The following is a 27908-nucleotide window of genomic DNA, read 5'->3' on the forward strand; positions in this document are numbered from 1 at the left end:
TATTGATGAGAAAGTGCTAGTTCCATCGGCAAATCATTTCACTTATGGGAAAATTGTCTTGTTAAAATAAACTACATCTTCCTGAAAAGTTACTTGTAAGTCAGTTTTGTCTTAATTCAAGAGTAATAACAGTCGCACCAGAAACCAAAAATACTTGGTAAGATTTGGTATTTTTGTTCAATGTAGAAAACATGAAAAAGTGGTATCTACACATCTGAAAGACTTAAAAAAGGTCATTATGAAGGTTTTTCAAGAGGTCTAGTCAAAGTCTGGAGCTCATTCAGATGGAGAAACTATGTCACTGATGCTCAAAACCAAATGTGTTTGAACTCAAACACAGCAAAGAAGAATATTTAAAGTATTTATATCCACGTATTAGTGAGAAATTACTTTCCTGCCTTTAGCCAGGTTGTTTTGATTCACTGTTCTCCCCTTTAAATAAATCAAATCATCGTTTGAATGAATGTTTTTGGGTTCAAACAGATTGAGTTTGATATTAAAATTTGCCTGATGATGCGAAACATTTAAATGTGACAAAAAAGCGCCAGAAATAGAAGATGAAACGCAGTAAGGTCTGTGCCCTCCGGAGGGCGCAGGCGAGCTGTAAAAAGTGTAACTATCGGTCTTTTATGGCGAGAGAGAAGAGAAAACAGCGCATGATTATGCTCAGTCACCTTCCCGTGTCGTTCCTTCAGTCACTCTGCTCTCTCTGCCAACAGCATCAGTTCATCGGCGTGTCCCAGCCGCTAGCGGCGGCTATCGCACCGTTTAAAAAACAGAAAAACAAACAAAAACAAACACTGTATCCCCCTTGTGAAGTGCACCGCTGCAGACGTCAGAGAGCACTTCGCTGGGAATGAGGTATAGTGGAAGTTGCGGCTTCACTCTTTAGACTCCTCTTTGACCCTGACGGGGCTCCGATCAAAGCGCCGTGGCTGGGTCGAGCCGGAGCCCAGCGGACTGAGCGGGTCGTGGTTGGAGCAGCAGAGGCGGTCGTCCAGAGCGGAGGCGGTGAGCTCCCCCGCCTCGTGGTCCCGGCAGAACGAACGGGGGCAGAAGTCGCAGAGTGACGAAGCTGAGGCGCCGCATACGCTGCAGTCGTGCCACGGACACTCCCAGCGTCCTGCAGAGAGAAGAAGCCTGAAGATAAGGTCTGAACCGAGGCTTTAAAAGTGACCTATGGTTACAGGTTAGAATGAGCCGAAGGGCGATGCAAAACATGATTATTACAGTTTTTGCACAAAATCAATTGTAAATAATGAGATTTCACTCTGGTCAGTTCTGACTATTTTCTGATTTACAGCCTCATGTCACTTTAAATCCAGAGCCAAGGTCCAAAAAGGCTCAACAGCCTGACAAAGAAGGCCGGTTCTGTTGTGATTCTGTTCCCGGGACGCCCCAAACTCAACATTTACAGTCGTAAATGAGAATAACTGCAAGCGGCAGCACAATTATACAAGAAAAAAAAAAGGGCAAAAGTCGAGCCTTCTGCACAACCAACAAAATGCAGCAAGTGATTTCTGAACGGTAATCAGCAACAAAACATTCGTCTTTTCCAGCAGCTATTGTTCAGCTCTCAGAAAGCCAAATCAGCAAACATGCTGGAGTTCCGCTGGGGTTGCCAGGTAACCTGGCTGGGCTGGTTGGGGTTGCTAGGTAACGTCACAGTGCCCATAGAATGCTACTCAACAATGGACCTTACCACAGGGGCCACGTTTCATTGGCTAATGCCCATTTCACGTCACAGCGCAGCTACCACATGCGTGACCGTTTCACAAACACAAGCTACAGTAGTAAACACATGCTAATGTACATTGTGGACTAGCAAACCGGCAGAAGGTTTTTGCGTCAGGACTCGAAAAAGAATGGTTCTCCACTGTCAGTGGGGTATTTGCACAGGTAATGTCAGGTATCCTGATCGTATTTGTGGAACTAAAAGTCACAGATTTACAGAATCTGAAACGGAAAGCCTTGCTTGGATCAAAGCTTGTGCACGACCGCATTTGCAGCTCAACCGTCATAGATTCAATAAGAACAAAGGACTGTGTGCTGGTGTAAGTATTATTGCTTTGCTTTCTTTGTGTTTAGTGAATGACAAAAAAAAAGTCAATAATAAACACGTCCATTATAAAAACCTTTTAGCCAAGTACAGCATAATGGCAGTACCGATACAACTTCTACATCTTGAAGCCTGTCTGTTACAGCCTTACGTTAGCTGAACAGATCAATATGCAATGTGTGCCGTATCTGACATACATTAAAGATTTTATTTTACCTGAAAAGGCGTTTTATTAAACTGTAATCATGTTAGCTACGCTAGCACCGAGTACCGAGTATCAGACCTAGGCACACTGAAACATTTGCCAACAACAGAAATCACTGATTCAAAAGTAACCCTCAAAACCATGAATGCCCGACTTACCCAGCCTTGCAATAACAATAGGCATCAGTGATCTTGTCCACAGCTATATTTATGCTGAGGGTGTGAGAATCTGCTGTTTTTCTCATCGACCGGTAGCATTTAGCTGCGACGTGCACAATGTTTGGAGGCATCCTGTGGCTAAAACATCTTGATGTCATCCAAAAAAGATGACATGAACTTGTTGGTTCCCTTGTCCATTGTCGTGGCTGATATTTTTTGAAAATCCGGCAGAAAAGCTACACTAATCGACTCAGAAATACTCTGCAGAGAGTCAGTCGAAATGAAAAACGCCATGTTTACACATAGAAACTGAGCTCCGCGAGGCTTTGCTTGTGAGACATGCAGCCACCTGGGACTTTCAAGGGCCGTTTCTGGGCGGAGATTGGTAAGGTCCATTGGAACAGTTTTGAAACGGATCATTTTCAGATACCAAAAACCTTAAGTGGTCTTTTTAAACACTTTGGCCGTTTTTAGAGGCAGCAGAGACCCAAATAAACATAAAACATAAACATCACTGAATGATTTTAAGGCTCTTCTTACTGATTTTGTCTGTAAATGTTTTGAGAAATCTTTTAACTAATTTATTCATGATGTCAGTAATTTTTCCTGTTTTGCTGTAGATGTTCTGTAAACACCGTGTGCTGCTGCCAGTCTTGGTCAAGATTCTCTTGCAAGATATATTTTTAATCTCAATTAGACTTTTCTGTCAAAATTCAGGTTAATAACAATGAAGGTTGTGTTTACCGTATGGCGGCTTGGTGAGGTTGAGACACAGCAGGTGATACGCTTTCGGACAGTCCTTCCTGTCGCACATCACCAGCTCTCCTCCTTCTCCGCAGCAGAAACAGACGTACTCGTGTGTGTGTTTGCCCTCCGGCCGCAGCTTCCGCTTCTTGGGCTTCAGCTTGGCGTTCTTAGCCTTCTCCTCCTTCTCCAACACCACAGCACTCTGGAGAAAACAACACAAAATACGTCAGGTGTGAAGTTTCACCAATCTCGGGTTCGCCTCCAGGAAGTTTGGAGCAAACGCGCTCACCGTCGGCTGAACGCCGAGAAACCCAGAGCAGTTGTCGGATCCGCAGTGGCAGGACATCCTCCGGTTGCCCACGCAGTGTAGGTTGTAGTTGAACGTCAACTCTGTGCCTGCAGACGAACCAACAAGTCCCCCGGTAAATGGTGCGTCTGTCATGAAAACAGCTGCTACAGATGTTCGGCCTTCAACTCACCAGCCTCGATGTCGCAGAGGGCAAAGAGCCCGATGCGAACGTCTCCGTTCACCGTCCACTTCTGGGTTTCACAGTTGGGGCTGCAGCTGTGGTTCATGAAGCGAGACGAGTTTCCTTTTGGGCCGGCGTCTATCACTCGGTCCTGTCCGGCAATATCGAAAAAACCAGAAGTTTTATTCTTCTTTTAATTAATTAAAACTTACACTCATTGTTGACTTTGACGCCATGTTGATTCAAAGTTTTTAAGGATTTATTTAAACTGCCAAGAGTTTCCACTCTCCAGAGTTTCGACGTTGAGTGCACAAGTTTAAATTTAAGGTGGATTAGCTCTAATCTGCAGAGTTAAAACTGTACATAAAGATTCAAACATTTCATAAACAACATTTAAGATCTTTTTCAATGTTCCATCAAAAAGCTAAAGAGTGCTTAAAGAGTTTTTTTTTAGCTAAAAATAAAACATCGAGGAAAAAAAACAACAACACATTTTTACGGCTGAACGTTTTATGAAGATAGAAACATTTTATAACGTTCCAGATATTTTCCTTAAGAAAAATCATTTTGTAGGTGAAGTTTTTCTTTTGCAGCATTACTGATGATCTGTTTTAATACGTTTCATGGAAGCATTATGCTTTTTCAGTGTTTAAATTAAAGTGTTTATTATTTTACAACATTTTATGTTTAATGGTTTATTCATGTGATCTATCAACATGCCAGCGTTTTTACGACACTGATTAATTTCCACGTTTCCACAGCAGCAGCATCTTTACCTTGGTTAGAGTGAGCATGTAGAAGTTGGACACGTGATTTTCATGGGCTCGTTTGATTCGCTGCTGGCATTCCTCCGAGTCTATAACCTCTCCCACGTATTCGGTCACAAAGTCACCCTGAAGGAAATGGAAAACGTTTTTATCACACTTTTTATTACACTACGCATAAACCAGATGCCTTTATCCGACTAGTCAGTCGTGACAGCAGCAGGTTGAATGACAGGTTTTGATTTCAGCAACCTCCTAATACATAATTACATAAAAAAAAATCAGTTTTACATTCAAACACAAAATTATGATCAACATTTGTTTCCAGTGCAACTACTGTGTATCATCATTTAGTTAACAGATTGTAGAAATAGGTCTGTCAAGATAACAAATTTGATATGATAAACTATCCCAGTAATTATTGTGATAAACAATACTGTATAAATCTATTCAAAGAGATATGAATCTGTTAAAATATTAATAAATAGTTGTGGTTACATTTGAGTAGTACTTCTTAAAATTAAATAATGTAGAATATATTTTGATTTTGTGGTGCTAATTTAGAAGTATTTGTCTATGTACAGCAGTAAATGCTGTATAACAAAGTGAGGTTGAGGCAGCAGTATAGTAGAAATAAGAAATACTGCCACCTGCAGGTGGAGTTAGTAGTCACATGAAAATTTAAATAAACTCACAGTTATGGATTATTGAAAAAAAGTCTGGGGAACTGCTAATTTTACATGAATTTCCAAAATCACATAGTTTAAAAAAACTGGACGGACAGTAAATAGATAAAACCTGCTTTGATTTGATTGATAAAATTATATTTAAGCATTCAACTTACATCTTAAATACACCATACATGCACCCCCTGGAAACTAGAGGGCCACATAAAAATTTATGGCGTGCCGGATTTGGCCCTGGGGCCTCAAATTTGACACATATGGTCCAGACGTCAGGCTCGGCTCTCACCTTGCGGAGCGTTTGGTTTGTTCTGAGCCCCCAGCCGCGGCCCTCCGTCTTCACCACCTCAGTTTCTGCGTACAGCCGCTTGGAGAAGCACTGATTCTCACATCGGTCTCCTGCAGGACACACCTGAGGCAAACAAGATGGAGGTCACACGTTGGGTTTTAGTCATTTACAGGCCTACACTGCAAAAACACAAAATCTTAACAAGGATTTTCAGCCTAGTGAAAATATCTTATTTCACTTGAAATAAGACAAAACTAATGATAAGTAGTATCATCCTGCTACAACTTCCTGTCTTTTTCTTAAAAAAAAAGGTGTTTTCATTGCAAATTTGCGAAATACACAAATTTTGTAGCAGCTATAAAAACCCCACCTCCTCCTGGCGTAAAAAGCTTTATATAAACAAAAAAACCCGAGCTTTTTCTAACTTGGTGTGATTCTGTTAAACAAAATAAATTTCGGAATTATACATTTTATAGTCAATGAAAATGCAGCTGTTTACCAAATAAAGGGGTACAAACCTGCGGGTGACACTCGTACTGCAGCATACGGTTGAGACACTGGGAGTCGAAGCTGCAAGGATGCTCCTCTGTTGGTTTGCAGTTGCATCGAGGGATTTCTGACAAGTCGGCCACGTGCATCTGCACCTTACCCACTGGCTTATTGGACTGTTACAGGAAAAAAATAGAATATCCGCTAAGATAGAGTCTACTGAAGCGTTTTTGTGTATTTAGAGACATTAAAGGGATGTAAACCTTGATGATTTTGTATGGTGGAGGTTTGCGGGAGTTGCGTTCCTGCTCCAGAGCTTCCCTGCTCTCCCTCTGAGCCTTGAGCTCCTGAAACCGCCGAGCTGCTTCTTCCAGAGCTGAAACATGAACAGCGTCGCATGAAATCCCTTCAGCTGTGTCGTGAGGCAACAGAAACCCAGCCAGGTTCAAAAAGGTTCAAATCTCACCTTTCTTGAAGGTTTTGTTGATGTTAATCTGACCCGTGACGAAGTTCTTGTCGTTCTCCACGTATGGGAACACGCGACCCTGGTTGATCCAGTAGTAGTCGTGGGAACCAAAGAAGAAGACCGGAAAGTCACCGATGTCGTGCCGAAGGCTCTGGATATTTGATGGCACCAAGCGAGGGTTGCAAATCTCAGCCGGCCACCATCTAATGAGGAACGTGGAACGTAACAAGACAGAGAGAAGGATTAGAAAAGTAATTACAGAGCGAGGGATCTGTGGTGTTTAATTTAAAAGTGACCTTGAACAGGTAAGGATAGATTTAAGGGCTAAACAAAACATGTTCATTAAATTTTTTCACAAAATCATTCTTGGATCATGATATTTTAGTCTGATCAGTTTATTTTGAGCTCTTTGGGGCTCCTGTCACTTTAAATCCAACTCAACGTTTACACTCGCACGTGAAAAACGTTTTATCCAACCGTCTTTTCTGAATGGTTAATCAACAACAAACCATCTACCTCGTTCGGCAGGAATGGAGCAGCTAATCCACCTAAAACCAGCTCACCAAATCTGCTGGCGCTTTGCTGGGGTTGCTAGGTAACGGGCTGGGCTTGCCTGTGGTTGCTAGGTACCGGTTGGGCTATTTTTAAAAGCTCTTTTTAAACCAAACTGAAGTACAAAAACGTTCAAAATGTGAATTTTGTATAATAGGTTCCGTTTAATTACCCAGCGTTTGTTTGAATAAGCATTTTTTTACATGACGCAATAAATTATTTGATCTTCTTAAATAGATTGATAATTACATAAATCCGGTAAAGCATTCTAATCTAATGTTATTTAATCTATCTAAAAATAGTGCCATAAACCGGGATTAACCTGATTCTACAAACAATTGCATTTCTAGACTGTTATTCAAAACTGATTTAGTTTTTAGATGCTGCTCATTCACATGTGGTTTTCTGTTTTTTCATACTGATGGAGGAATTGAGGTAACAATTACTGAATTAAATGATGACTATCTGAGTTTGGAGTATTCATTTTAGGCAAAGTTGAGCAGAGATTCATCCTCCACTGAAGCACAAAAACAAATTAATTTCTGTATTATTGATCTCAGCAAAGCTCACAGTGTTTACATTTATATTTGCTCCAGCTTGCTTTAACAATCTGCAGGTCAAAACAAACCCACATGCCTCTTTTAGGGAGACTAGGTGTTGCAAACGAGGTTAATTAAATCAGATCTCCTGTTGGTTCATTTCAGGAAACGTTTTGCTAAACAGTTTCCAGGAAACGCAGAACATCCATCTAAAACATCACAACCCGTTTTATTTCAGAATGTGACTCATTTTTTAACATCTAAAAATAAAGAATACAAATCAGTGGGTTTCTGAGAGGCTGATGTTAAGAGTTCATCTTTAGTTGCTTTCTTTCACCTGCCAGGTTCAGATATTACAGGTACTCAGACTGAAGGTTTTCTTTTTCTTCGGGATAAAAGCAGGCGATGCCAAAATGTTTATTTTTTTCTACTCTTAACAATGACAGGGTAAGAACTCCTGCAGCATTTATACAGCAAAGTGAATGCTTTTAGAGTGGTCTTAATGAGTGGCTCTCTAAGCTGTCTGCAGGTTTCTCATACATTTTTTTTTGTCCAATCTTTTCACTCAACTAGGAGAACATAAACCGCTGCAGCATTTCATTACAACCAGCCAAAATAACATTGTGTCAGTTCCACTGTTACTGCCAAATTAGCTCTGGATCCAACTAGATCCCTCAAGGTGTGTTGTGTTATTCTAGATTTTGGCAGCAGGTCTTTTAAATCCAGTATTCATGAGTTGAAGCCTCCAGTTTGTTTAATGACTGTGATCTGGACAACCTGGGCGCCAAATCAACACTTTAAGCCAAACTTTTCGTTAAACAGGCCAAAATTGTCGAGTCAAAAGTAACCGGTACTTTGGGGACAGGAAAATATATATACAAAAAATCTAAAATCAAGCAAATAAAGTCACCTGTTTTTTTTTCTTTAGAAGGAAAGGGGTGGTATTCATTGTAAATCTAAATGTTACAGGGGCGCCATTATGCACTTTCCAGGTTTGTTGTGCCACTTTACAGTATATTCAAGTTGGTAAAAAATGATTAATATATTAAATATGACTTAAAATTAATTGAAATTGGGTCTCTGACACTTTAAAAACAATGTCTTCAGGATGTCATCAAATCTTTCCTCTGTTAACCCTTTTACAATGTTTTTGCCAGTGTTGCAATGATGAGCAGCTCATATAATGAGATGCACAGTTCTAGGTGTTTGCTAATTGCTGCTGGCTAGTCTAAAGGAGCTGAGTGGGGGGAGTCACAGGGGAGAGTTGCTCTGTGAGGAGACTGAGCTGCGCCTTGAAGGATTCGCTACATCCAACCAGGCCTGTCGCAATAAGCAACAAGTCAACTAATCACATGATCAATTAAAACAAGTTCAATTTCCATTTGTAACACGTCCGTGCAAGCCAGGAAGTTGGAGTTTGCATGTTCTCCCTGTGCATGCGTGGGTTTTCTCAGGGTACTCCGGCTTCCTCCCACAGTCCAAAAACATGACTGTCAGGTTAATTGGTTTCTCTAAATTCTCCCTAGGTGTGAGTGTGTGTGTGCATGGTTGTTTGTCCTGTGTGTCTCTGTGTTGCCCTGCGACAGACTGGCGACCTGTCCAGGGTGACCCCGCCTCTTGCCTGGAACGTTAACTGGAGATATGCACCAGCGCCTCACGATCCCATTAAGGGACAAGGATGTAAAGAAAATGGATAAATTTTGATTTGCATGATTTATCGTTTTGCCCTGTTCTCTCTTTCTACCAAAAACTGGATGACAAGACTCTTCAGTCTGATGCTTTGGTCTCAACAAGCCTTTTTTTGAAGATCAGTTTTGTTTACATAGACTTCAGCATTTAATTTATTTGTCATTTGTGTTTTCTTTAATTTAGTTTTGATATTTAAAATATCTTCCAGTTCCAGAGTTAGATGTGGATTAAAAATTAAAGTTTATTGATCTTTAAGAATATGTTCTTGCATTATTATTATGCCAATGTCTTTATGTTACTTGAAATTGGTCTTAAAACAACAATAATTTATCGCAATAACTTCTGGGACAATGTATCATCCAGTAAAATTTATTGTGATGCGCCTCGGACCACCAACGCATTTTCCATGGCTAAATGGTTGCCATGAGAGATTACAGGATTTCCCCAACGTGCATGACAGAATCGAAGCAAAACTCCAGCTATGTTTGTGATGATACAATAAATTAAACCGGAGATTTTACATAATACTGCTCCTTTAAGAATTTTTCACATTTGCTACATCTAGTTTTTCCCAAATACTTTTTTCCTTCTTGATTCATTTCTTGGACGGCTACTTTTTACTTCTACTTGAGTGAAAACGTGTTGAAGTAGTCCTACTCTTACTTGGGTACGTTTTTGGGGGACTCTACCCACCTCTGCTTAAATGTAACCACACACTGACAGACGTCTAACCCTCACCACTCTGCAATCGATGTGCTCTGCCTACCTGTAGTTTCCCAGTTTGACCCAGACAATTTGTTTGTAGTGAGGCTTCTTCCCCGCCCTGCAATCACTGCAGGACCACGCGCCTTCGGGCATCTCCATCTCCAGACACTCCGGGTGGAAGGAAGCTGGGCATGAGTCGCAGCACAGCAACTTTCCTCCTACATTTGGATGGATGTAAACATGTGTTTGTGTGTGCACATGAAAGTGTGTGTGAGTGTGTATGTGTGTGTGCATGCGGATGGGAGAATGGGTATGCAAAGAGAGGAGGAGTGTATGATTAGGTGGATGCACATCAAACACCTGGACAAACTCTGAATCTCAATTGCAGACAAGCCTAAGCAGGAAATAAGGATTTAAATTATATTTTACTCATATTTAGGACAAGAAAAAACTTTTTAATTGAAAATTTGGTCATTATTTTTGAATAAAAACAGAGATTTGCACTTGACAGAAGGTTCCAGTGATGGCAACACTGCAATAAAATTTTATGAAAACAACAACTTCTACTGCAGCAGTTCCAGCATGTCTGGCAATCAGATTCAGAGCACTGTACCAAGACCAGTCTATGGGAAATACATGCGGCAGCACTGGAATAAAAAGTCAGCCAGCAAAGTAGGAATTATTCAGGGTTATAATCAAACACATTATCTGCAATAAGCAGGCATGCAGTCCTGCTAGAGCAGCGAACCTGTCCGATTGCGCAGCGCATCCTGCAGAGACCAGCTTGCATGGAATCCAATGTTTACAATATTGGCATTTCTTGTTTTTGTGTTTATCAACTTAAAAATACCAGTCCCTGCTTAAATGCACACAAATCTTTTTACTGACTGGGATTACATTCCATCCAAGACGGGTCAAAAAAACAAAAATCAAAATAGCTGCAGTCAGCATAAAAGAGGTGAAGCTGAACAAGGCCCTTTCAAATCAAAAACAAGCCCAAAGTGCTGAAGCAGAGAAGCAGTGCACCTCCAGCAGTGATCCATACAGGAAAAAAAAAAACACAACCAGAATTAATTAACCCAGAACATCCAGCAGAGGGGAATATACACAGAGCTGCTTCAACTTTAATGGCTAACTGGGTGTCCGCTGTAGCTAAACTCCATCGTCATATTTAAGTTTTCCTTTTTAAGGTGCTGTATGTACCCAGATTGATTGATTGATCCTCAGAACGGGCCCCATGCAAGAACAAGTCTCCTTCGTAAAAATACGCCTGTCAGGAGTTTCTCATAAATTATAAAAACTTGCTAATGAGATATTAGTCATCTGTTAATTACAAAAATTACATGAATCCTAATGTCCTCAGACCTAAACTAAACCAAATGAATTTAACTTTGCGTTAGGGCTGGATGATGTGGCTGAAAGTTTTACGATAAGTGTTTCACATCAGTCAATACTGATACTTATTTATTGATTAGTTTCTTTTGTTTTAAATATATTTGAAATACTCCCAGCCCAGTGATGTGACCTTTCTTGTTTTATCCAGTTTTCACTATGTTGTGCTTTATTATTAAGCAGTTATGAGGCACAGTGGCAAAACCTGAAACTGTTGCTGCGCAGCGTCACTCAACAAGTTGTTACTAGGTAACCAAAGAGTGGATGAGTTGCTAGGTAACCAAAGAGCGAGTGAGTTAGTTGATACCACCAACCTTACTAAACTCCCCATGAGAGTTTGAGCTGCTAAAGTCTTTCCTCTCACTACATCTCCCAGAATGCTGTGGGGTTCTCGATCAGAGTTCAGTGAATATTCAGACGTGTTATTACAACCACATTTCAGATGTATTTTAATAAGATTTACTGTAGTAGAAAATTCTCAATGAAAATTTGAAAAGTGTGGCCTGCATTTTTGTATTCAGGCTTTTACTCTAAAACTACTAAATAATACGAAATGAAGGAAACGTCCCAGAGAAGTCAGAATTCTCAAAAAATATTAATTCTGAGAGAAAAGTCCAAATTATTATTATTATTATTAATTTGTATTTATTTTATTTCGAACATTATAGAAGTATAAAATCACACACATAAAAAAGGAATGCAAAAGACATATTTTTGTACCACAAATATCTCAACATACTCGAAAAGGAGTAGGAAGAAGTAAGAAACTTATGAACTCCTACCCCATAAACTCAATAATACCATATTTTCAGATGGGCCCTCATTATTAAATTATGAGAAAAAAAACTCAATTCTGAGAAAAAAAAAGCCAGAATAAAAAAATAAATTAAATAAAAAAATTTTAAAAACTCACTTCTGATATTAAAATGAGATTTCTTTCGCCGCAGTGTCCTCCTCCGCACTGACCAGAATTGAACTGATCCTGCTACATTTAGCTCATGTCGTGTTTGTAGAATAACCCGGATGCTACAAATCATCATTGTCTGCTAGACTTCACATTCAAGCACAACCAAAAAAAAGAAACAAAAAAAATTATTCTTGCATGAGGCCCGCTTTTATCTGGAATTGGGCTGAGGCTCCTTTGCGTCACTCTGCATTGAAATGAACTGCATGTGTAATCAGTTAATTAACTCTGCACCTGAAGGCTTTGAAATGAAAGACGTGTGCAAAAAGGGGGAAACTGAATCAGAACGGGAGCAGGCACAACACAAACACGGACCAAGGGAGCAGGGGGGGGACAAGGAGAAAGAGAAAAACTGTTCAGTTACCTTTCCCAACATTCTTTTTGGTAGCTGACGAAGGAGAGGGAATCATAGGTAATTTCAACTCAGCACGATTTGACTCAGTCAGAAGGTAGTGGGACTTATAGGCATATGAACTTAATATGGTGTCAGTAAGGTCTTGCACTAACAGCCCTACACAAGACACACAGGAAGAGACGGGGGGTGAGCCGCAGTCAAACTCGAAAATTACCCAAATTTCACACAGAAAGAAACACACACACGCACACACACACACACACACACAAGAACAGCCAAACACACACTCAGAAGTAGTAAACAAAACACGTTTGTCCCGACGTAAAAGAGGCCAAACAGTGCACTCAACTCAGCGCTTAGCGTTGGGCCTAATTGGCTGATTGGAAAACCTGTTTACTGCCTAATTAAAGTGGAGTGCAGTGTGAAAGCCTGGGGTTATTAATATTACGATGGAAAAAACAAACACAGCACAAGTTTTCATGAACACAATCCCTAAACATGAAACACAAATCAAAATATCTACACTTTAAAATATCAAATGTAGCTTTTAACCCATGAGATGCTAACTCTGGGCTGAAGCCAAAACACTAAGCAGTGATGAAGTCAAGATGGCGGCACGTCCAGTGGTGAAGGCTTACCTCTGGCACACAGAAAGCACCAGCCGACGTTGACGGGAGAGGAAAGGAGGCCGTTCTTCTTGGCACTGCCGTGGTTGCTGCAGATCATAATGTGATGGGTGAGGATGACGCTGCCGGCGGCCAGGCAGCCGTCGCTGGGGTGATAGGCCAACGGGCAGCGGATACAACGGATCAGACGGCCTGCGAAACGTACCATACCTTTATCATCACAGGTTAGGTGAAGAGCAGAAAACTTTCCTTCAATGTTGACTTTATTTTAAAGGTGATCTATTATGCTTCCTTGAATAGGTTAGGATAGGACGATGAGCGAAATATGTTTATAACATTTTCTGCACAAAATCAATCTTAGACAATGAGATTTTAGTGTGAGATGTTTTAGGAACTCTCTCACTTTAAATTCAAATAAGCTGCTACTCAACGTTTACATTCGTACAGGAAAATAGCTACAAACAGATGCACAATTATACAAATGTACATGTTTGAAAAGCAGAGGTGGAGCCTCCTGCACAACCAATAAGAATGCAGCAAGTGGTTTCTGGATGGTAAGTCAGCAACAAAACACTTGTCTTTTCCAGCAGCCATTGTACAGCGTATACAGCGGTAAAACCAGCTGATCAAACATGCTGTAGCTCAGGTGTGGTTGCTAAGTAACAGCGCAGTGCTCGTCAAAGGTGAGTTAACAAGTAGTTTTTGAAATGGCACATTTTCCAGAAACTATAAAACATTAACTTGTTGCCAGGAACGGCTGGGTGTTTTATGTTTGTTTTTCTAAATGGTTAAGCTGTTTTTTAAAGCAAAAAAGACCCAAATGGGAATAATAAAAAAAAAAAACATACAAAAAGTGCATTTTATATAGTAGGGCACCTTTAAATAAACTAAAAAAGAAGGTAGGTCATATTCCTTTGTGGGCCTTTTCTGTAATTGAAGTGACAGGAATAGATACTGCGTGCTATGAATGAGCTTATCAAATAAGATTTTAGTCAAATCACAGCACAGCAACTCGAGTTGCATTAAAAAAATGACAGAAAAATGTGTATTTACAGTCTTCTCATTGGTAGAGAGCTCAGACATTTTAAATCTGAAAATTGCTACGTTTTTCTGTTTGTCAATGCCTCAACAAATACTGCTGCCTTCTAAATTCAAATGAAATTTAACTGCATTAGGAAGTGAATGGCACACAAAAACTAGAATGACAAAAATAGAGCTGTAAGTTTTTCCTCTCATTTCTATCCAGTCTCTAAAAAGTTAGCGCCCCTTGCTTGCTTCCAATAACTTATTTTGTGTGTGTTGTGAAAAACAGCGCTAAGTATATAATAGAGGAGTTCTTCAAGATTAAAATATTGCATAAATTGTCATTTTGATGACTATTCCAATTTAATAAATTGTGCATATATAAATTAATGTGTGGCCATCTACTTTCAGTAGACATATTTATCTTTATTTTGTTGTTATTCTGGGTATCCAATTATTTAAATTATTTTTTGGATCCAATTACAGCTAAAAAAAACAGAGAATTAAAGAAATAACAAAAAGAGCTCTAAGAGTGATTTCTAGGATTGTGTAGAAAATACAGTAAATAAGCATTAAATACACAAAGCCGCCCATCTTTACATTTACCTCTGATCATCTTTTCTTCAGCTTTTCTGCTGTAGCATCCAGCATGATGCTGCCACTACCCGTTTCTGATACTTTCCTCCTAGCTGTCTGAATCTGTCCATCTGTTTCTCAAAGTAGCTTGAATACAAGCTTTACTGTGGCTATTGTTAGAGAAAAATAGCACCAGCGATGTGACAGGATGATGGTATCCCATTGGGTGAGATGAAGGCCATTTCTTCCTTTTTTCATTTGGTTTATTTGCAGTATGATGACGCACCATCATCATCCATTTCCAGGAACATAGCAATAGCTCTGTCCCCGATGGTCTTCCAGGTACACCTCATTTAAACCAAACAGAGAACTGGATGCTCTGAATCACAGAATATTCTAGATGTGTCCCTAAGTTTTTCTGCTCCAAACAAAACTATTTTTAAGAGACTTTTATTTCTTTTTATAGCAAATTATTTCTAATATTTTACCAATTCACCGGTGAATTGATCTTGCCTTTTTGAATTACCTTGTAAATTAATTCGTTTATAAACCTTTTCTAAAGCAAATCAACATTTTCCCCACTTTGTAATTGCAAAGTTCCAGCAACCAGACTCAAAGTGGAACTTAAAGGATACCAATTATACAATATTCATATTTTACTTTATTCCTCCATTTTTGTCTCTATTGCTTCTTAAACACAACCCAAGCACTTTAAAAAAAACACTTAAAAAAACACTCAGTCATTTTTTTTATTGTCAGTAAGCTAAAGTTTTTTTGGTGTCTGGAAAATGAGCTCAGGGTTTTCCCCAGTGTATCATAAGCCTGGCGGCCCGCCATGCTTTACTAGCCCCGCCGCCAGGCTAAGCGTTGCTTGTTTACATTTCTAGGGAGAAAAAAAAATCGCTTTTTTTTGTTTAAAGCCGGACTGCAAGCGTCTCTTTTCCTCTTAGCATTTCACTAGCAGAGTAGATGTATTCCTACAGGATAGGTTTATAGTTTATGCATTTAAACCCGACAGCGCGGACCAATCAGATAGCTGGCGCCTCTGCGCTTTGCCTCGCGCGCTGCCGCTGCTTTATCTCAGCGCGGATCGCGCGCGCCTCCTTTCACTCAAACTGGACACAGGCTGACCTGTATGGATGTTTACATCAACTTACTGTGAGTAATTATGATCCTTTGAAAAACTCTATGTAGGTAAGACTTTAAAACCCGCCGCGTTAGCTCTGGTTGCGCAGCTCTATGTGAACCGCAGGAATAACTTGTAGCGAATTCAGAGGTCGCATTGTGGAGCGGTGAGAATGATTTATCTTTGTGAACAAACAATTATATGCGGCGTTTACATCTCAACACGCTGCCCAGCGTGTGGCTCTGTGTCTGTCTTCCCTGTAAAGTTTATGTCTGTGGTCCCAGTTGGCCGGGACCACAGACAGAGTTTGTGGATAACGAGCAGCGCTAACCTCATCATGCAGGTTCAGCCCGGTGAGGAGCTTTCGTGCTCTCCTCGGAGTCACGCATCACGCTGATTTTATATTATTTTATTATTATTTTTAGTATTATTTTTCCGGTTACACGATGCATCGAACCATATCAAATGCGTTGTCTACTTAGAGTTAATGCGCGCGGCCGCACGGAGATCTGAGAAACTCGTCCCATAAACTCGACCAACCAGAATAGTTTCTGTGACGTCACAGACACGAAATGAAAGAGCTACTAAAGCCATAAAGCCACATTAGCAGCATTGAATTAAATCTCCCTTTTGTTGCGCATTTATGCGCAGTGCAGCGGATTTACTCATCATGCAGGGCCGGTCCAAGGGTGGATGAGGGCTGGAGCAGAATTTGACTTAGGGGCCCCTTTTGTTGCTAAAAATATCAGCACCTCTAACAGCTTCTGTGTTAGATTTAGTGAAATATGGGAGAAGGGAGTAATTTAATTGGCCAGCCTAAAAACCAATAAGTTATACTAAATTGTATTTGTAAATTCAAAGATTAAACTCACAGCATCAGATTGTTGCTATGGTAACAAAACAATTTAACTATGCATATTGTTCTTTGAAGTTTTACAAAGTAAACTTGCCAGCTCCTTAAAATCTTGTATTTAGATGTTAAATAATTTAAAATCATTTAATTTATGTATGCCTAAACAATTGAATTAAATTTAACAGCATTGATAATCTCAATAAACAAGTACCTGTGGTCCATTTTAAAATATTAGCGTTTATGGGGACCCTGAAGCCCTGGGGGGCCTGATGGAGCCGCTGACTTAATTTGGATTAAACAGAAGTGAAAATTTGTTGTTTTTAGACTAGTTGTGGGTTTAAATAGCATTTCACTGGAGATGTTTTCGCTTAACATATAATTACACAGTAATACTTTTACATTTCCTGTCACCTTAACATCTTTTAATAAAAAAAACACGGTGGACCACCGGTGGACTGTCTCGACGCCCCGACCACCGGGCTTAGCATGTTTTCTGGGGGAAACCCTGGAGCCGTTTCAAAAACCTTTGGAATGCGTCATCACAAATGTGCCGTTACCTAGCAACCCCAGTCAAGCACAAGAAGTTACCTAGCAACCCAGTCAGAGTTCTAACATGTTTGGTCAGCTGGTTTTGTGACCTGTAAAATGGCTGCTGGAAGAGACAAATGTTTTGTTGTTGAATTACTGTCCAGAAACCACTTGCTGCATTCTTGTTGGTTGTGCAGGAAGTGCTACAAATACTTTTCAAAGATGTATGGTTGTTTTCATGTGTGAGAGTAAACGTTGAGATAAGGGGGCATGGCCAGCAGCAGTTTACTTGGGTTTAAAGTGACAAAAGGCCCCAACAGAGCTCAAAATAGGCAGAACTGAGCAGACTAAAATCTCATTATCTAAGAATGATTTTGTACAAAATCATTCTTAGATGTTTTGTACAGACCATAGATCTATTCCAACCCATTCAAAGAAGCATAATAGGTCACCTTTAAACAGAAAACAAATGAAGCAGAACCCGCTCCACCTTTGCTGGCTCGCTGCAGGTCTCGCTCCAGGCAGCAGGTGGAGCAGCTGTGCTGCGGGCAGCAGAACCCTCCACCAGAACCGCTGGTGGTGCCTGGCAGCTTCCGGACACAATCCTCGTGGTAGAAGCATCCACAACCAGACACGGAACAACGAGTCACCTCCGGGTCCACTGATTTACAGCTAAAACAAGGATGATTGCCTAAAAGAAATAAAAATAAAACAGCAGAAAGTCACAACAACTAAAAACTGAGTCGGCTCAGGTCATTTAGGGTGAAACTGTCTTTGCTCTCACCATTTCTACATTCAGTGCAGGTGAATCGGCCCTCCGGTGGAGACGACAGGCCGAGACACTCCAGGTGGAACTGTCTGCTGCAGTCGCCCTCACACACAACCAAACCCTCCCCATATGCCTCGCAGATCTAAAGAACGCACACATCATCTAATGACTCAGGGCCTTGCAAAGGTACTCATACCCATTCAACTTGTTCACATTGTGTAATCCTACAACTACAAGGTTTACTGTATTTTAACACTAAAAAAAATTGAAGATAAAACACTTTACAGAACAAGGTTTTGCCACAGTTAAAGTTGCATGTCTTTAGAGATATTTGTGTAACTGGGCTGAAACTAATGATTACGTTTGTAATTGATTATTCTGATGATTTGGAAAAAGCTTGTTAAGTTATATTGCACTGTAATATACTGTATTTATATTGATTGTGGCTTGAGGGACTACAGATGAAAACTAGCCTTTATGACTACCTCTGGCATATTATTTGATATGATTGTCCTTTTTGAGATACATAAACAACAACAATTATTAATTAATCTGATTTAAAAAAGGTAAATTCTGCATATGTTTCATTTAACCATTAATGTATTTTTGATACATAAGATAAGCATATAAACAAGTAATTTAATTCCTTTTTGTATGACAAAATAAACTTTGTTACCTAAAATATGATAACATAGCATTTCTTTAGTGAATACTTGGTCATTTGTAGCAAACGATGCAAAGTAAATACTTCTAACAACATGTGAAAAGCTCAACTCTTTCTGCTTGACATCAATACAGCATATGGCTGATCTGTAAATAAATAATATTTATTATTATTAAATTAATTGACAATCAATAACAATATCAAACAATTTAGTTTATGTTAGTAAAGTTAGACTATGTGAGGCTCAGGAGATCCGGTTTCATTTATTATTATTTAATATGTCTTTAGTTTGTGTATTTTTATTTATTTGTTCGTATTTCTTATTTAAAGGTAAAAAATGCCATTAAATATTGGTATTTTATGGTACCAATATTTGCATAGAATAATGCAACATTATTCTATGTTGAATTTCAAACATTATCTTTTTCTGAGAAATAGAGTTGAAAATGGTGTTTTATTTATTACAATGGACTGGTCTATTTTTCTTTTCTTATTAAATATTGACATTGGCATGATATTGTGAGTATATATTTTGTAAAACTTGCTTATTTGTGAATCAATAAAGATAATAAAAAAATAAAGGATGTTAATATTTTCGGTTTGAAAACTTGTAATCCAGCAGAGACCAGCCTTACCTGGCACACTGTGTCTCTCTGTCCGGTACCGCTGTCTTGACGGGACAAACCGGAGTCCACAGACTGAGTGTCCGAAGCGTCAGCGTCTGCCGCTGCTGGGCTGTCCAGGCTCTTCCCAAATAATCCCTGGAGAATTATTAGGGATGATGTTACTTCAATCTGTGCTTAGAAAAGCTTTAACAGTTTAACTTCACCTAAAAAAGCCCCTCGACAAAAAAAAGCATTCATCTCTAGTGACCCTTTGCACGTGACGTCACGCTCTCCAGAACCGCGTCCGCTCCGCCATGAAGGACACAACCAATGAGCTCCTTTAAAGCTAGTCTAAAAACAGATGTTTGTCACCTAATATTGCTTTTATGAACTTGATTTCACTTAAGAAATTGTCATAGGGTGCTGTATGATTAGAAAGATATCCAATATCGCGTTATGGAGAAGGTACGCGTCTAACCATAACCATGGAAGCAATGCCGCACCGTCATGTAGCCTAGCATGTATGCAAAAAAAAAACTGGTTAGCATCTCGTCTTTTGTGTGTTTTTAAGGCTACTCCGGTGTAAAAGTAAACACTGTTTATGATATCGTGTGGTGTGAATTCAGGAAAAGTTGATAATTTGACCAACACGTGATGGGGAGGAGCCATGAATAAACTGGCAAAAACAACTTGGGAAAACTTTGTTCAATACAATACTCCCGTCCCTCACTTCCGACTTCCGTCATATCGCCTCGAATGATTAGGGATCGAAGTTGCAAAGGGTGATTACGTAAATCTTTCTCAAACTGTGGTTTGTGGCTGCCCCCTAGTGATCCGCGAGGTACTGCATGTACGGTGGTGTTAGCTCAAAGTTCAACGCGTACTAATAGTGAGAGTTGTGTTTTTGTTTTTAGGACTTTGCCTGCTTATAAATGCTCTGAGCACAAGTCAACAGCTGTTATTTTTTTTATTTAAAAGGATTTGAATCAGCAAATTAATATGATGGATAGAAATGGGTGGACAATTTTTATGTTTAATGGTATAGAAGAGGATTTTTGTTTCTGCCAAAACTACTCAAGTCTATTTTTCTTTTATTACGCTTCTTTAATTACAAATAGCCCTAATATGATGTTAATGTGCACAACATTTGTAGTAAAGAGCAACTTCTTCTTTTATTTCCATGTGTTTGACATCATTGGAAAGCTTAGAGTCCACACACAGAATCAGTAAATAATTCAAACGCATTTTGTTTCTTTTATGATACAGGAATGACAGGATGAGCCATTTCTTTTATTACATCCGTGTCTTCTTGTTTTTGTGTGTGTTGTTTCATTTGAAGCCCACCTGTGGGTCGTTGAGACCCCTGGAGTCGGAATCAGACGTGTCTCTGTACTGAGACGAAGCCATTTCGACGTCTGTTGACGCTCTGCTTCTCTTCTTCAGCGGTTTGCACGCATCAGAGATCTCACTGGCTCCTTCAGGAGGATGGCATGGATTTCATGTAAGTTATGAAGGAGTTTATAGCTGCTGGGTTTGAGGAGGTATTGAGTATTTTATACCTTTCTGTGATCCCGTCTTCAGAGTGGTTTCTGGAGCCATCTCCGCCTGAGAAACACAAATTTCACACTTTGATGTACTCTGTGTTTTCCAATTTGTTTAATTTAAATTGATTGTTTTGATTCACAGAGTAGAACATAAAATTTTTGTAAAATCTTTCCACTGATCCACTCCTTCGGTTTCCATAGTTCAGAGTGATGTCAGCGTGTCCGGGGCCGCCATCTTGTTTCACAATCGCGTTTTACAGATTCTATTTATATAAACTTTTAATTCAAGGAAACACCACAACAAAAAATATTAAGGCCAAGCTATGATAATTTTTTTAAATTACAATAATAAATGCATAACTTCACCACAATAAAATTGGAATTTTATAAGTTTTACACTTCTAACACAAAAGAATAATATAAAATAAAAATAATAGATAAAAAATACTTTTAAACACATTGGCATCAAATCATCATCAGTAGCAGAATCTTGAAATAATTGTGAAAACAATTTCAAAGAATGAACTTCATGAACTGACCTGATAAATTTATTGAATATTTTTTCTCATTAAAATAATTTTTTCCTGATAATTTTAAGAAATTTTTTGTGGTAAAATTGCTTATTTTTTCTGCTAATACTAGTATGGCATTATTCATTCCTGATAGGGATGAATGAAATAAAGGTCACTTTTTAAAAATATTTTCAGGAGTAATGTCTCTTTTTAGAAAAATAAGAAGAAAAATAAACAAATAAAAGAAATAATAATAACAAAATCTATGAAAATCTGAACCAATCTTAAAAATAAAAGCCAGGATTTAATTTTTAAGCCACATCATCCAGCCCTAAACTGCAGCAATTCAATCTGAAACGTTTTCTGTGGTGGAAATCTGAGCTCATGATTTCTTTCAGTTTTCGTAGAATAACGAGAGAGAAGCCAGATCTTTCGCTGCAGGTGAGCAGAGGTAGACTCATACCTGTTCTTTTTTGGTTTTCTTCTTCGGGATGGGATCGGTGCCTCTCTCTGACTCAGATCTACTCCGGACTGACCGCCGCTGAGGCTTCCTGTCCTGAGAGCCTGAAAGCAAAAATAAATAAATAATAAGCAGCCTGCATTTTGTATCACACAGAGAACAAGAAAAAATAAATCCTGTTTATTTTGGCCTTGCAGGTAAAGATGAGCAGAAAGCCCTCAAACTATTCTCTCTAAAAAAATGTAGAAAAGTCCTATCTTTAATTTGAGTTCATCTTTTAAGTGGAGAAAAATATCCAGAATTAGCATTTAATTAAAAAATAGAGTCAGTAGTGCCACACCTGCTGGTTCAGCTTCTATCAGAAACCTTTACAAACCTTTCACCTTTAATTAGTGGTCTGTAATGTTTAATAAGGTTGGAGCACAAAGAGAGAGAGCGAGATTTGATCATTTCTTTTTGCTTTATTCCTCTAAAATGTCTCTTCTTTTCAGCCAGATCCTTAATTAGAATTTGTTCTTAACTTATTTAATAAAAGTTAAATAAAATAAATATATCCCTCCAGTTTTTTTTCTAAATGTTTTATTCTGTAGCATAAAACAAGAAGCTAAACATGCATTATGTAGTGAAGTAGCTTGATTTTTGCAAAAATGTTAATTCTACTAATATGAGTATTTCCATATTATTAGGGATTCATTCTGCAAATAATATGACTTTCATCACATATTATTACAGCTTTATTTTTGAAATACTCTGAATTTATTTTGTACAACTTCATTGCTGTAATATTCAGGGTTTCCCACAGTGCATTACACCAAACCACCACCAGAATAAATCCTGTGGTTCCGTTTATTTTGAAGTGGTTGTTGGGGCACCAAAACTTGATTGTTTCCTCCCAGTGAATAAATGTAGTAAAATTAACGGTTGGAATTTATTCAGTGTGACATTTAGACCTGTTGCAATAAGCAATAAATAATCACATGATAAATGAAAGCAAGCTCAATAATTTCCATTTGCATGATTTATTTTCGTTTTTCTGTTTTTCTGCCAAAACCTGGATGTCCTTTTTTGGAAGGACAGTTTGGTTTACAGAGACTTCAGAGTTCATTTTATTTTTTGTTTTCTTTATTTATTCTCGATATTTAAAATGTCTTCCAGCTCCAGTGTTAAATGTTTGTTAGAGTTTAAAGTTTATTGATCTTGTGTTTCTTCATTATTAACAATATTCTGGTTTATCACAATAATTTCTGGGACAATTTATCATCAAGCAACATTTGTTACCGAGACAGGCTTAGTGACATTTTAGTAAAAAACTGATTAATTTTCAGGCTTTTTACAGGAGAGCTAACAAACATGGCTGCTGCTCTGATTCGTTTCCTCGCCTTGCGGGCTGCTGCTGGGCGATCCAGGTGAAGAGTTTTGTCGATTCGCTGACTCGCTCCTCCTGCTGGCCGGAGAGCCTCTCCGCTCGTCGCTCTCTTCCTCACCTTCGTCACCCTCTTCTTCCTCCTCCTCTGGACTGGGCACAGGTTTGGCTCTGCTGTCCTGCTGGAGGAAACACTCAGATCAGACCTCACAGGATGGCGTCACCGTCCTTCCATCCATCTGCACCTAGTTAGACCTACGTCAGGTGAGCAGTACCCCAGGTCGGGCTGCCGGGCCTCTCTCTCCACCCTCTCCTTCTTCTCTTCTTCTCTGTCCTTCTTTGGGGACGGCGTGATGTTTTTCTGCAGGAGAGGCCAGTCGCACTTGGTGATCTCCACATTCAGCCTCTTCATGGTGATGGAGAGAGGCAGTAGCTTCCTCGCCGCTGCCGTTTTCCACGGCCTGACCACTGGCGGTGGCGAGTCCTGCTTTGCACCAGAGCCGGCGTTCTGCAGCGGTGAACTCTTCTTCTGCTGTTCTCCCTTCTGGTTCTTCTCTTCCCCGGCGGGCTGTGAGTTCGAGCTGTCCTCCGTGTTGGAAATGCTGCACTGCCGGCGCGGCAGCTGCCTCCGCGGCGGCTGCTCTCTGTCGGGCGACTTCACGCCAACATCCTCCTTCTTTCCGACCGAGCCGCTGGAGCGCCGGCTCCGTTTTTCAGCTCGGATGCTGGGTTTCTTGGTAGGTGGTGCCTCTTCGGGGTCCGGGTCAACGTAGATGAAGGTGTAGTTATCGATCCGTTCCTGGCGAGTCATGAGAAAGGCGTCCTCAGCATGGCCGACGCCTACTTCCCACTGAGTCCGCTCCCTCTGAGGAATGGGCTTCAAAAGCTGGAGAAAGATAAATCATGATGGATTTATTGAATAATAATCATCATTTACTGGAAATTCATAACTTTAAAAGTGATCTATTATGCTTCCATAAACAGGATAAATCAATGGGCTACACAAAACATGCTCATCATATTTTCTGCATAAAATTATTCAGAGATAATGAGATTTTAGTCTGTTCAATTTCAGAATGAGCCTAAAGTCACTTTAAATCCAAATAAGTTGCTGCTAGTCACGCACCCCCAACTGGAACAAACCTCTGGAAAGCTGCAAAACAGCTGAGACACTGAGTTCCTTTAAGTCTAGCTCTAGATCATTTGAACTGTTTTAAAGTTCAAAGTGATCTACAAATAAAATTTTATTTTATTTGACACATATAACAGCTGCATACTAAGAACCAACAAGAATGCAGCAAGTGGTTTCTGAACGGTAAGTCAAAAACAATGGTTGCTGTGTTTTTCCAGCAGCCATTGTACCACCCGTACAGCAGTAAAACCAGCTGGCCGAAGGTGCCGGAGCTCTGCCTGGGTTGCTAGGCAGTGCAGCATTTCCAACACGGAGGACAGCTCAAACTCACAGCCCGCCGGGGAAGAGAAAAACCAGAAGGGACGGCAGTGTGAATCAACAATTGGGAGGTTTTTGAAATGACTCATTTTCCAGGCACCAGAAAACATGAACTCAATGGCATAAAAACAGCTGGGTGGGATTTTTAAGACCTGGGCTGTTTTTAGAAGCAGTAGAGACTCTAGTGGAAGTATAAAAAATGTGCAAAATGTGAATATATACAAATATAATGCAGCAACCTGACAATATGAAACTAATTAGTAGATTTAGCTCATTCTTTAGCTAAATTTGTCAGAAATACCAAAGACGACAGAAGCTGACACACAAAGAAGTATTTTATTACCTATATCAACTAAAACAAGAATATTGGGCAAAGCAACACTTTTCTTTTTCTTCTTCTTAAAATTCTAATGTTTACAAACATTAAGGGTGTTTTCACACCTGATAGTTTGGTAGACTGCTTTTGATTAGAGATCAAAAACTCAACATTTGTTACATTTTCAGCTGGTGTGATTCTCTTTCAGACTCCACTTGATCAAACGATCCAAACTAATTAAAAAACCTGTTCACTCCCTCGCATGTGGTGGCGCTGCAACAAGAACTACTGACGAAAATGACACAAAAATCTCAGAAGAAGCCATGATGCAACTTCCTTCATCATAAAATGTAAACAAACAAGGAGTAGCGTCATATTTTAGTGTTTGTAAAATTTCTCTTTAAAAGACCAAATAATTTTTTCTGCTAGCGCCAGACACACATTTGTTTTGGTTGTATTTACCCAGAATCCCCTGCACTGCAGTTCACTTCCTGCTTTTGGAGCAGTCTCCTCTTAGCATTCGAATTCACTTTGTCCAGACCTAGATCTGGGTTTTTAGGCCAACCAGAGCTCATTTTTCTGGTCTGCATCAGAGTTCACACTTCCCCAAACGAACTGGACCTTCCAGGCAAATAATCCAGAGTTTGATTAAAGCGGTCCAAATGTGGCTGCTGTGGATGGACCCTAAAATAACAACACACTTAAACTTAAACCTAGGATGGCTTTTTAACCAAAAGTATCCAACATCTGGTTTCCCGTCTTTTTTCAATGCTTCCTCTTCGAAACCTTTTTTATTATATCAGGTAATACTGCATTTTTTAGACATAATGTCTGTACATACTTTCTGTCTCTCCACAGGGTTTGTGGCTTTGCGCAGCGTCTCTGCCTGGAGCTCGTCGAACTGCTGCTTTCCCTGGTACGTGACTATCCTCTTCTCGTGGATCCACGCTCGCTCAGCGACGCTGCCGAAGAACTGGACGTGATACTCCCTGTGTCCTGTTAACGAGAGGAGTTACAAAATCACACAGCCACAACAGAGATTTGGTCAACAGTCTTGAGATTAGAGGTACACCAATATCGGCTGATACTTAAATGTGAAGCCGATCTAATCCACCAATCTTATCCACCTCAGCAAATATAATCAACTACTGTCCTCTTCTGCTCTCCCATAAGAGAAGCTTGACTGACAGACCGGCCCACCAGGTCACATCTTCACGTTCGCAGCTAACAACAGTCAATAGCTCAGCCACTTTCTTTTTATATTTAGCAACATTTAAGACAAAAAAAAAAAAAAGCTGCATCCGCCAAAATCGGAATCGGCAGGTGAGGCTTCTTAAAGGTCGGTGCAGCCGTACTCTTACCTCTAGTGTTGATGCGAGTGTGGACCTTCATCTGTGGGTCGGAGGAGACCATGCAGGGCCACCAGGGATAGGTGCCCACCTTGGACCACACCAGATCTCCGATCACAAACTCCTTACAGAACCCCGTCTCCTGGATCACCGACGGATGATGGACTTTAGGAACCTAAAGATGAAGATTCACTCGTTACTGGTCTAGTTTTAAGATCCCACAGAGACTTGAATTGAAGGTGCTAAGCTACTTCGCTCTTTGTCTTCGGTATTTTTGGCTCAGTTTTGATGACCGTCCTCTGAGTTTTCTCCGCCTGGGCCGGTGGCGGGTCGCTCGGCGGCGGCGGCTCTCTTGGCTGCAGCTGGACGGATTCCTCTGTCTGGGCCGTGGAAGCAGTTTGCTCTTGGCTCCGCTCCACACTCTGCTGAGCCTGAAGCTGCAACCTCGCGCTCTTTTTCCTCTTCTCCTTCTTCCTCTCGTGTCTGCGCTGCATTTGAGTTGCCTCATTCTTCTGAGACTCCTTCTAAAAGACCGCAAAAATTTATTAAGACAATGCTGCGCCTGTTGTTTTCATTTAGTTACTTTTAATATTTGTGGCAACCTGAAAGTATTACATTGTTATACTGAAAATTCTTATTTTCTCTTGAAACATCTATGCAAAATAGCCCTTAATGATACAATGAGATGCACATTTTCAGACACATTTAGGTAAATGGATACAAAATTCATACAAAAAGATAAACATAATCGGTAAATATCCCAAGTATCCACACCCGTTGCTGAATACTTATATGTATAAATACTTTTGGCAAAAGGATAACCTCAATTCTTTTTGGCGCTGACATTTCAAATAGAAAAAAATCAAATAAATAAAAATATGGACACCATTGATAAAACAGAAAATATGGAAAAAAAAGTGGGTGTCAGTACTTTTTGGTGGTACTGGCACTAAATACTAAAATCTAATCTCAACATTTTTAGACATGTCCAGATTAAGGACCATCTGGAGAATCGTACATTATGTTTTCCATGAGTATATTTCTTTCACCATTTAGAAATTCAATGTTTTATATTTTCTTCCTGCATCTTGACATGTTAAATATTAAAAACTAGTTTTCTTTTACCCTAATTTCTAGTAACGATGTTTATTCACTTGTGTAAAGGCTTGATACTGGCCAGACTGAGGTGGGGGAGAGGCAGCACTGAGTTATGGTGCATTACTTTTTATACTGGGAAGAATTATATAACTATAAAATGTGATATTTACACAAGTCGTCCCCCTAAAGAAGTTTAAATTTATTTCTAAAATAATAATATGTACCTTAGGAGTGAGACATGTGAAATTACAGAGCAGTGCGTCATGTCTACCCCTGAGTTTGGCCCGTTACCTGCAGCTCCTGCAGCAGATCCCCACACAGCGCAGACTCAAACAACTCCTTTCCGTTCTGATACGTCTTTATGATCTTCAGCTTGATCTCTGGAGAGCTGGTTTTCTTCAGCACGCCGCCGCCGGGGGTGTTGGATGGAGTGAGCGCGGGCTGAGAAGACGGGGTGCTGTCCACCAGGGAGGGCGGGGGGCTGGAGGAAGGCAGGTGTAAGGGGGGCGGCGGCGGCAGG

At 39.9% G+C, this 27908-nt stretch overlaps 1 protein-coding gene across 1 annotated transcript; it reads right to left on the reverse strand.

The window, feature by feature from the left end:
• Positions 1 to 123: 123 nt before the first annotated feature.
• Positions 124 to 27907, reverse strand: nsd3 (nuclear receptor binding SET domain protein 3; the record flags this gene model as incomplete). The annotated part of the gene is made up of 24 exons (XM_017306535.1): positions 124 to 1123; positions 3167 to 3371; positions 3459 to 3565; positions 3649 to 3790; positions 4416 to 4532; positions 5376 to 5498; positions 5894 to 6040; positions 6128 to 6240; positions 6331 to 6533; positions 9877 to 10033; positions 12536 to 12682; positions 13165 to 13344; positions 17749 to 17949; positions 18043 to 18169; positions 19327 to 19452; positions 20641 to 20771; positions 20856 to 20901; positions 21816 to 21916; positions 23192 to 23357; positions 23435 to 24061; positions 25783 to 25937; positions 26303 to 26465; positions 26542 to 26814; positions 27680 to 27907. Coding segments are annotated over 24 exons (4227 nt in total), but the record flags the coding sequence as incomplete, so codon positions are not given.
• Position 27908: the final 1 nt, after the last annotated feature.

Source organism: Poecilia reticulata, linkage group LG9, assembly GCF_000633615.1.
Source record: "Poecilia reticulata strain Guanapo linkage group LG9, Guppy_female_1.0+MT, whole genome shotgun sequence".
Classification (NCBI taxonomy): Eukaryota; Metazoa; Chordata; class Actinopteri; order Cyprinodontiformes; family Poeciliidae; genus Poecilia; species Poecilia reticulata.